At 47.2% G+C, this 11,325-nt stretch overlaps 1 protein-coding gene across 1 annotated transcript; it reads left to right on the top strand.

Moving 5' to 3' along the window:
* Positions 1-414: 414 nt before the first annotated feature.
* LOC129195438 (keratin, type I cytoskeletal 13-like) lies at positions 415-3,957 on the top strand. Its single transcript, XM_054801453.1, has 7 exons — positions 415-948; positions 1,321-1,403; positions 1,664-1,820; positions 1,912-2,073; positions 2,408-2,533; positions 2,670-2,896; positions 3,870-3,957. Exons 1-7 carry the CDS (start codon positions 415-417, stop codon positions 3,955-3,957), a joined length of 1,377 nt encoding a protein of 458 aa, XP_054657428.1.
* Positions 3,958-11,325: the final 7,368 nt, after the last annotated feature.

Raw genomic sequence — 11,325 nt, 5'->3', positions numbered from 1 at the left:
TAGACTCACCCATGTCAGGGATGGATAATTGCTATGATGTTTCATTCCCCGGGCACTCTCGAGTATCGTCGGTTTTTGTGTCACTGTTGTTTAGTTTTCATCACAAGTCAGACCTGATGATTCAGGAAGTAACATTTTTGATGTAGTTTTGAAACACGCTTCTGTTAACCAAAGCATCTTTCTGTTGTGGGATTTCTGGAGACAAACGCCTTTGGGGAAAAATTTCCAGCTGGAAAAAAAAAAGTAGTACTAGCCAGGTCACAATGAGGAAGAATAAACAGCCCTTCTCCAGTGGCAACATCCACGAGGAATGGTATAAATAGAAGACTGTGGGGACAGAGGGATCACAATCAGATCCTGCAGCGAACTGTGCAGCTTGCCTTGGGCTCTGAGTTGGATCCTCGCGCTCTCACTATGAGCTGTGCCGTCAGGCAGGTCGTTACTGCCTGTTCCCAAGGCAGAGGCAGCGCAGGCAGCTCTGCAGCTGGGAGTGGAAGGAAGGTCTCCTCCGCCTCCTCGGGAAGACACGCTGCCTATGACTTAGGGGGTGCAGTTGGCAATTTTTCTGGTGACAGTTTAAGTGAAGGATTTCTTGGGAAGCAGCTGAGCGCCAACAGTGCTGCTGGTGGGAGCTTTGGAGCTACCCAGAGGGCTTGTTCTACCCTTGGATTCAGCGGTGGAGGCATCTGCACTCGAGGCATTGGTGGTGGCTTCACCAGGGCTGGCGCCGGTTGTGGTGATGGGATCTTATTTGCTAACAACGAAAAGGCGACGATGCAGAACCTCAACGACCGCCTGGCCTCCTACCTGGACAAGGTGCGACTTCTGGAGGGAGACAACGCCGACCTGGAGTGCAAGATCAGGGAGTGGTATGCCAAGGTAGGGCCCAGCTGCGAGCCACGGGACTACAGCTGTTTTCATAAGGAAATCGAAGACCTTCAGAACCAGGTAAATCACTGTTTTTCAAGTAAATTCTAATATTTCTTTGGGCTTTGCTTGCACATATGGATAGACCAATGCCAAATGGCAGAGGCGATAGCTATGTCTCTGGAGGTGCCCAGGAAGCAATAATTGATATGAAACGGACGGCGGGGAAGACACTGCATTTACAAATGAAGTTTCAGCACAGTCTGCTCCACCAAGCTGGCACACAGGTTTCCCCGCTGTAATGCCATCTAACTGATCAATAATGCCAATATACGGAACCATTACAAAATAGGTGGACTGTGTTACCCCAGGTAGGTGTTTCCTCCAGGGCCTTCTGTAGCCAGAGGAAGCCACAAGCCCAAATTTCTCTCTGTCCTGCATTTTCTCTTCCAGATCCTCTGTGCAGCCATGGAGACTAACAAAATCCTTCTGAATATTGATAACAACAGGATGACTGCCGACGACTTCAGAGTGAAGTGAGTACAGTCCTTGGACTGAGGGGTTCACACTGCCCGTGGAAGGGCAGGTGAGCAATGGGGAATTCCTAACACTGCGCATCATGCTGCCGCATTGCAGATCTCTGTGAAAGGCGTGGATATCATTGACAATGTTCACAGCATTGCATGCCTGAAGCAAAAGAAGAGCTCGGTCCTAAATTGTTTCCCCACAAACTCAACTCAAGGGCTTGCCATGGTTTACTGACATGCTGACCTTCCTTTGTTGCCTGTGGCTTAAGGTACGAGACTGAATGTGGTCTCCGGCAAAATGTGGATGCAGACATCTGCAACTTACGGCCCGTCCTGGACCAGCTGGCCAGCTGCAGGACCGACCTGCAGCTACAGTGTGAGGCTCTGACTGAAGAGATGTGTTGTCTGAAGACGAACCACGAGGAGGTTAGATTGCCCCTCTTAGAGAAATAAGAAGAAAGAAGGAAAGTCCCCCAGAGTGTGACTATTACTGACGTGGTGCACGTATTCTCTGCAGGAAATGAACTGTCTGAGGAAACAGGCGACTGGAGACGTGAACGTGGAGGTCAACGCCTGCCCTGGCCCAGACCTGAGGAAGATCTTGGAGGATCTGAGGTGCCAGTATGAAACGCTGATGGAGCGCAACCGCAAAGAGACTGAGCAGTGGTATGCCTGCAAGGTACGATATATATGCAGAGCTGTACCCTACTCTGCCTGTTGGGGGAAAAGGGGAAAATGAGAGATTAAGAACAGTTACTGGAGTTGTCTTAATATCAGCAATGTCATGGATGTGCTCAGTATCTAAGTGTACTGCCCATTTTCAGCACTCTTCTGTTCATGGCAGAGGGGTCATTGCATGGTGTCACAGGGTCACAATGGAATAAATGGGGGGGCTTCAGATTTGGAAATACTGAGGGGCACTGCAGGGTGTGCACAAGCAGTGTGGTGGGCCCCCGGCACCATGAGGTGCTGTGGCGAGGTGAGGAAAGGGCAGCTCTTTTCTAACTTTGCAGGTGGAAGAGGTGAATCTGGAGGTCATCACAAGCAGCCAGGAGATTGAGTCAAGCAACAAACAGGTCACCGAGCTGAGACGTCAGCTGCAGGCCTTAGAAATCAACGTACAAGCCCAGCTCACCATGGTAGGTGATGCCACTACAATTCACATCTCGGACTCCTCAGCTCTCTCCAGAAAGCCGTATGACCAGCGTGGTACCCGTAACCAGACGGGCTAAGCTTGCACACACCCAGGTACCTTTGTGTTGTTTCCATTCTCAGAAAGAAAACCTGGAATCCTCTTTGGCAGAAACCGAATGTCGCTACAACAAATACCTGGCTGAGCTACAGAGCCAGATCTCCTGCGTGGAGCAGCGGCTGGCTGAAATACGAGCAGAAATGGAGTGCCAGAACCAGGAGTACAAGACCCTCCTGGACGTCAAATGCCGCTTGGAGCAGGAGATTCAGACCTACCACTGCCTGCTGGAGGGGGGACAGCATGACATCATGTACGCAGGCTACGGACAGACTCGGGCACAGTAAAATCTTTATGCTTTGACTTACAGGGATATGAAAATTAGTGATACCAGTGGTAAAAGCAAGGTTGTGGTGAGGAACCAGTACTGACCTGTTACCAGACAGGGCCTATTAGCAAACCACGGGGCACTTGAGGATTTGGCTCTGAAAAATGTCCGGAGTGCAAGCCAGAGAGCATTCCCTGGCTTGGGCCAGCAAAGGCAGCTGGCAGAAGCCCCCTGAGCTGTCCCAGCCGCCTGGGTAAGGTGCAGCGTCGCAGCTCCTTAAAGGGCGGTTTTCACTGTGAGCTGGGCAAGGTCTTCTGTGAACACTGTCATTTAACTGAGTTTTATTGGCTTTTGCAAGACAGGATTAGGGACTGGCAGTTAAATTAACTGAAACAATAAATTATCTAAACATTTTCAGTTTCACACAACAATTTTAATTGAACTTTTGGGAAATTTAATTTGTATGCAAAGCAGTTGGCTCTTCCTCCCATTGACTGAGATTTTGAAACAATGAGGCATGCTGTTAATCTCATAAATAGCTGCATACACACACAACCGGCCGGAGCACCCACCCGCTCCATTAGTTTGGAAAAAAAGGTATTTTAATGGTGGTGCCCTAACGTGGGCTCTCCTGGAGTCTCCAATCCTCAATTAGTTACATGAAAAATCAGTTTGTGTTCCAAAATGCCAGTTGCACTGGATGAAATGACACTGCCAGAGCTTGTCTCAGAGCCTGGGGTAATCCTGAGTGCGTCAGGATGGAAAAGCAAGAGCTGTCAAGGCAGGCAGGATGGAGGATGTGCTAATTGTTGCTTTTAACAACCCTCCTGGTTCGAAGGGGAAACAGCCAGTAGTGACCAGAGAGACACGGCTCAAGCCAATGCTCCAGGTCACGGGGCAGCTCTCCAGGGCGTGAAAGTGGGGGGCTTTGGTCACCAGAGCTGTCTCCTTTCCACAGAGGGCCAGTGGGAAGAGGAGTCCCTGCAACATCTGCTGGAAGAAGTGGTGGGCTTAAAGCCAGCCTGGTTCAGCCGTGCCTGCCCTAAGCCTGGGCGCCCTGGGCGAGGATGTGTAAGGTGGGGTGTCCTCTGTGAACTGCTGCTTTCGTCTGGCTGTGCACCTGGGGAAGAGGAGGATGAGAGATCTCCAGGCTTTTCTGGGTGGTGAAGAAGGGCTGGAGGCAGTTTCTTTTTCCCAAGAGAGGCAGTGCGGGGAGCCAGACGTGTGGGATCGCGGGTGTGACTATTGGTGGTAGAGCACGGGGATTAATCGAGCTGTGGTAGAAAGCAGCGGCAAGGGATGCAGCTACGGAGCATTTATAAACTTATGCATAGAAAATATGTTTGACACTGGGGGGTTACTAGTAGTAAATGCGTTTAAGACTTGCAGCACAACACGAAAACGAGGAACTGGCAGGGGGAATCAGTCAGTCATGAGTCTTTCAAGTAGTGTATAAAATTAAGCAAGCTAGGGAGAAGAGGGAACAGAAAGGTCAGTACAAGAGCAAGAGGAATGTAAGAGAAAGGCACAGTGTGCAGAAACCCCCTGAAAAAGTAATGCTTCCTGCTCTCCCTCGGCAGGTCACTGCAGACAAGAGAGCTTCCCTGCCAGCCCACTGCACATGCCCCTGAGGCCTCTCGAAGAACAAACCGTTTGGAAACGCAAGGCAAAAATAACCTGACAGTTCTCAGTGCTGCTTATAGCACCAGTCGGAAGGGACTTTGCAGAAGGGCTGCCTTCCTGCCACCCACGCTGCCTGCTGGCTTCACCCCCTGACGCTGCTTTGGTCTGATCTCTGGGCTTCACTTGGGCTAATCTGTTTGGTGGTCAGTTGTCTAACAACTACCAAAGCTTGTCTCTAATAAAACTTTGCTACTACTGACACAGCCTTGAACCTGAGAAATAATTTCTACAAGTAAATTAATATACGAGTATTAAAAAATTGTTATGCAGATGGGTAGATTTATCATACACCTTTGGTTAGAAATCCACCTTTGATCTATATCCACAAAGCAAGGGAGAAAGAAAAATATGCAGCATTCCCATCTGCCACACCGCTCCCGCTGAATTCAGTGGCTGCAGGATGGTGACGGAGGGGCAGCTGCAGCAGGGCAGAGGGAAGGGACCAGCCGATGCTGCGGAAAGGGACATTTGCTGCTGGAGGAGGAAGCATGAAGTAGGAGGTGATGAGGACAGAAACAGTCAGGGGGGCTGGACAGAGTGCAGGGAAGGACTTTCAAGGCAGTCTGACTGTCTTCTATTGAAAGAGACTTCTGAGCGAAAATCGAGTTTTCATTAAAGTAGGTGTCTGCTAATATAATTAATATAACATAATACAATACACAACACCTTTGAGTTATTGTGAATGTGCAGTAAGAGGATAACATCAAGAACAACAAGTTTTCCCTAATAATACTGAAGTAGTAATTTTGAAAGCAAGGCTCTGCTGGACCTGACACACCCTTCTGGAGGAGGAAAACAATTCCCAGAGAAAATGCTAAATAAAGAACCTCTAAATGAATTTCAAAAAAAGGGAAACAGGAAGAACCAGCTGGCAACATGTGGGAAGATAAAAGGGTGAGACAAGTTAATATGTGGGGGAGAATTTTTTTAAAAGTAAGATACAACAAACAGCCAGGAAAAAAAAAGATGCTGGTATTTTATTACCACAGAGAAAGGAATTACAAACACATCAGGAACACAATTGCATTTTGCTGCTGGTGCAAGCAAAGACTCAAGATCCAGCCTGTCCCTTCTCACCAGCAGCAGGACCTAACAAATGTGTCAGGCAGGCTGTGAACGGTGCTTACAACCTTTGCTCCTCGTTAGGCAGATCTCTTTCTTTTTCTGTATTGAAATATCAGATGGGGTTTGATGACTAACCTTATACAGAGGTCTAACATGAAGGCTTCCAACATGAAGACTTCAGGGGATATGATGAGTCTTAATTAGTGTCTGTTTCTAAAATAAGAAATGGCTAGACATTCCTGGAATGACAACATGGGACAAGCCAAAGCTTGACCACAGACAGCTATTCTCTTGGAAAAATCACAGCAAAGATAGGAACTCAGTAGCCAGTTTATTCTTTGCTCTGCAGAAAACCTTGTCTGCTCAAGTGTCACCTCTTGTGCTCTAAGCTTTCAACTCCAAGTGGCACATCGCGTCTTACAGAGATGACTGCACCGGCACGGAGGTCTGGGGGCCAAGCGATCCACAGACCAGCTCCAGCTGTGCCACTTGTTAGCCCTGGGGGGGGGTAATTGCTCTAATGAGCTTCTGGACAAGGCACTGGGTTAAATACTTTCTCTACTAAGTTCTGTATCTCCTATTCCTGCAACACTAACTATATCATGCATTTCAGTATTATTTAACCTGCCTCAGTGTTTACACAGCACCTCTAAGGTCACCGCACTAAATGCAGTGCAGAAATAAAAAGATGCCTTCCCTGCCCAGTGCCTTTACAACCTGGACAGTGATGGGAAATGGTGATTGTGGAAACTGCATAGGAAGAGACGAGGAAGAGAAGATAAATGAAAGGTGGAGGATGCAGTGGGACAACAGGACAAGAAGTGCCCTGGGACATTGACTGCAGCCTCCTGCAGGCAAACTTCCACCATGTTCTGCGTACACACCACTCGCACCCCACATAGGTACTGCAGCTTGTACGAGCTCATTCTTCTATTTTCTAATGTGCAAATCCTGTAAAGCAAGAATGAGTGAGCATCTCAAAGACAGACAGAGAGCTAGGCTGAAGGTATAAGACTGGGAGAGGAATCTAAGGCTGAAAAGAGGTCTGGGTGCCCCAGAGAGAAGAGAGGGGTGAAATCAGCACTCAGGCTGGTAAGCAGAAGCCATCAATCAGCATCACAGCTAGTGGCTGTAGATGAAATGTACTGGGATTGCTCTAGCCGGTACTGTCTCTGTCCTACAGGGAGAGCAGACACATGTGAATTACAACACCATCAGAAAAAATCCCTGACGAGTGAACATGCCAGAGGTTTAAGCCATCGGTGAAGAAACAAATAAAACAACTAGTTTTGCAAATTGCCAATGCTGGAAATCAGCCATGAGTTAAGGACCTCACTGCACAAGCAATTATATCTGATTACAGGCACTGTGCTTGTTTAATAGTAGGCCATATTCTGGTGTGACGTATAAACTATAATTTCTTTATAAAAGTCTATTTTATAAAATACGCAGACAGGTACAGTCTCACTCACAGCCACAGTAACCATCTGTGGGGTTTGTATTTTTGTTTACTGGCTTGTGTAACATTTACAAAGAATTATATAGATGAGTAAACTATTACTATAATCAAGCAGGAGATTTCTCAGCTGAGTACACTGGATAATATAATTTAAACTGCCGGTATGAACCACATATTGAAAGTGTATTGAAATTAAGAGATTTTTTAGTGCAAGCATGAAACGGAGATAAAAAGAAGCCGCTCCGGGGGAGGCTGGCCTACGCCTTTGGCTCTGCTGTACCACTGTCTGGTGCCTGAGCGCAGGAAGCACCTGAATACTCCAGTGCTGCTTGTCAGGTTCTGGTTTGACCCAGGCAGGCTAAAGCCTTGTTTCCCTCCCAACCTGCACTGCACTCAGCTGTCCCGGCAGGAGTGACATTGCTGTGGTTTCCTTCACCCATCAGTATTCCCATATGTCCTAATACAAATTCTCTCGGATTCTCCTCTGCCCTGAGAATCAGTAGTGCTTCCAGAGATGCAAACGCTGGGACGTCTGGCTGCATTGTCATTGTCTGGTAGGTGCTGGAAGGAAATTAAAACCCTTCACAAAATGAAGCAGGGAAGACTGTGAGCTTCAGCAGGAAGAAATCGGGTTCTGTCCACCTCCGTGTTCTGCTGAACTTCTACTTCATCACTAGCAAATGTTCAGAGGTAGTTTGAAGATGTGAACAGTCAGCAAGAAACTGAAACAGAGTAATCACCTTGGTCTCTGAGGCGTATTTAAGACCTAGGATCATGCTGTTACCAAGCTCTTTGTGATAATTATTTCACTTGCCTTACAGGAATTTTGCTAAACATGGTGGTATAAACCAATGAGTCATTAGCCAGAAAAAAGTCATGGTCTGCATTTGAAAGATGGGAGCATGAGGTCTGGAGCCAGCTCAGTATCACATCAAAGAAGTGTTTAATAAGTGATGCCTAATGGCTATTATGCAAATTATTAATGGTAATTACAAGTGACAAGATAAAATCATATTCCAGTGTGGTTGCACAAACATCACTGAAGCAATGCTTATGAAAGCGAAGTTCTGTCAAATTAGACACACCCTTCTTGTAGTTGACACAAGAAAACATTATCAACTTTTGATAAGAAAAGCGAGCAGAGAGTGGAAGAGCCATGCTGACATTGTCAAAAGGCCATGCAGCGGGACAGTCACGGTTCCCGCAGGACCCAACTCCACTGCCCACAACATCACCTGAAAACGGCACATCTTCCTGCCTGCTCCTGAGCTGCCCACCACTGCGTGTCGATGTTTAGACTCATTACCTCTTCGTCCCCCTTCAGATCTCTCTTCTTTTCGATAATGCCCACAAGACCGAACACCGTTTGCACTGACGTTGTGCTGAGACCACTGCTAATCACGCTGACTAACAGCCTGGCATTGCTTCCTGTACTTCCAGCTGATGAAACCATTTGTTTCTTCCCGTCTTACATTTAGGCTGTAAATCCTTTCGGGACATTTTTAGTCTTAGACTTGCACAGTCCTTTCCTGCACACTGTTCTGCCCCAAGGCTATGCTCCTGGGCTACAGGAATGCAAATAATAACAAACGTGGAGGTAAAGGAATCAGTTCAGCGGGGGAAAAGGCCGATACTGATGGATGTTTCAGAACAAGGTGGTGGCTCACGGCTAGAGAAAGCAGAGAGCCATACGGCCAGCAAACGCACACACACGCCTCCGCCTGATTGGCGGCGAGGTCTCGGCGCCGAGCCTCGGAGCCCTGACACGCCGTAAGGAGCAGGGCAATGCCACGCTGCTTGGGCGAAACTGCCAGGTGCCGTGCGAGCTGCCCGCCTGCAGCAAACACAGCTGCAGCTACCCAGCACGGAGCCAGAGGAAAAATCAAACTGGTTTTAAAATACAGCCTGGTTAGTCAGGGACTGGCTTTTGGATGCATTTGCTGTATCAGTCCCACGTTCCACATCCCAGTGAAACTGGCAGGAGCCCCATAGAGCTCCAAAGAATATAATTATATCCCAAATATGAGTACTTTGGAAGAATTGTATGATCTTTTCTAATTTTCACTGGTAAAATGTGATTCGGTTGCCTGTGGACCTTTCAGCCAGGACATATGTAAAAGGTTGTTCAATGCTGCAAACCAGTTTGTTTTGTAGAGCGAGACCTATTCCTTCTTCCTATTAGGTGACTGCTGAAAGAAGCAGGTGGAGGTGCTCCTCGCCCACCCGCAGAGAAATGACCAGTATCTGCAATGTCTCCTCCTAAACCTACAACTCTGAAAGGGACATAACAGCAACCTCAGCGCAGAGCACGGCTCTCTCTAGATGGCTGTTAGGTAACTTCTTCTGAAAACCTGCACAGCAGAAGCAAAGCTCCAAGCAATCCAGACATTATATTAATTTCTGTTGGCTCTTACAACCGCACCCTGTCTTCAATTATATTCCTCAAAACGACTGATGAAAGCCAGATTTACTCCCCATCCTCTTTTTTGCTCATGATTTTCACTACTGTGAGTCTAGGCTGTGTGGGGATGTGGTTCTAGGGGGAGGATGGACTTGTATTTCAGGCACTGCAGAGGAATCTGAGCTCTGACAGACTCCGGCTCTGTCCTTGAGCAAGTTATTTCACGGCACCACACGAATAATGAATATTCTAGGATGCTGCCAGCCTTGGGTAGGCGTCTTTTTATCGCTTCTGATCTAAGTAAAGAAATAAATTATCTCACTGGAGAGTGGAGAGTCCTATCTCAGGCTGGTGAGAAGACGATCACAACTCCGTATGCTTGGGGACACTCTCCTGCCACGGTGACAGAAGCCACCTAATCTCTCAGCAGTGAATGAGAGGGCGCTGAGCGTACGAGCGCAGTTTTCTCTGCCCCTCTGCCCGGAGGTGATGGCTGCTCTAGGGCTCCTCTCAGGTGTCACACGCACCGCCAAAGAGGAGTTATCACAACTGCTCCTGTAAATATGGACGTACCTGAGTCAAAGGTTACTTGTGAGTAAGAGTTGCTTGGAAATTCCACCCTGTAGGGAACAGAAGCCTCTGTCCCCTGGAGAGCAGAATATCCTCTCATTACAGCAGTCTGCTGGAGAAAGGCACTTGCACTGGCGGAGCCAGTTCTCCAAATGCTCCTCTGGCTATTGCTCGCCTGGTTTGGAGATCGCACTCCCGTGGCTGGCCAGGCTGTGCTAATACCAGACACCACTCTGACAAACTCAGTTAAGAAATGCGGAAAGATTTTCTGCTTATTTTGTGGTCAGCACAATCTTAGTAATGGCAAAGACTTGCGAGATCACCTCTCAGTCCATCCAGGGAACTGGATATATGTCCCATGGATACTCCCTTTCCTGTCGTCTCTTTCTTTATCTATCATCACCACAAATTGAGGCAGCATGGACAGCAATTAAAGTAATTGAAAAATAACTTCACAGAGGTACTTCATTCACCTCAGCTTACATCAAGTCTGTGTAACAGCTAGACACAGAGGACATCCAACATCTAGCAGGCCTGATCTCCGCAGACTGGGAGCAAGCTGACTTCTTGTGTTTGCGGGACCAGAGCAATATAAGCCACAACTGGGGAACTAAACCCACAGGGGAATTACCTCAGGGATTTATGAAATCTCAGAGTAAAGTGTCTGTTAGACCTACTGTCATTGTGCCGGGTGACAGACATCCACACCACAACATCCCTGGACTTTTCAATACTACAGTCACTCTTATTTGCACTTTTCAGAAGTGAGAATTTATATTAATTACCCATTTTTGTTCCCTGTACTCTACTGTAGCATGTGATATAGAAAAATGTTTATTGGACTAAGAATAAAATAAATACAAATTAATAAAAGATAAAAGGCACTTTGATGTTATAAATACCAATGTTTTTTCTTTGTACATAATCTAGGGCAACTTTTTTTCTTGACTTGTTGTAAGTTTGCATCATACAAAATGCTGATGACTCATAAAACATTATTTTACTTTTTGGAATAAGCTGCTGACATGTAAAGTATCTTCCTTGTGAACTGGGATTTCTAGAGGGAAACTGCCTATGGGCTATTTATTCTTGGCATAAACAGCAAGACTAGCCAGCCCCGTGGGAAGAAGAAACACCCTGTAGGTGACACCCCCTTTGGAAGGTATAAATAGAGATCTGCGGCACAACCAACCTGCAGTCTGATTCAATATCAAGCTGTGCATCTTGCTTTGGGCT

This window comes from Grus americana, chromosome 22, assembly GCF_028858705.1.
Source record: "Grus americana isolate bGruAme1 chromosome 22, bGruAme1.mat, whole genome shotgun sequence".
In the NCBI taxonomy this organism is placed as follows: Eukaryota; Metazoa; Chordata; class Aves; order Gruiformes; family Gruidae; genus Grus; species Grus americana.
Note: the sequence above shows the minus strand (reverse complement) of the source record. Positions and strands in the feature narration are given on the sequence as shown.

Coding starts and splice junctions, on each gene's coding strand:
- LOC129195438 (XM_054801453.1), top strand. CDS start 415: ATGAGCTGTGCCGTCAGGCAGGTCGTTACTGCCTGTTCCCAAGGCAGA. Junction 949..1,320: donor TCGAAGACCTTCAGAACCAG/GTAAATCACTGT, acceptor TTTCTCTTCCAG/ATCCTCTGTGCAGCCATGGA. Junction 1,404..1,663: donor GCCGACGACTTCAGAGTGAA/GTGAGTACAGTC, acceptor CTGTGGCTTAAG/GTACGAGACTGAATGTGGTC.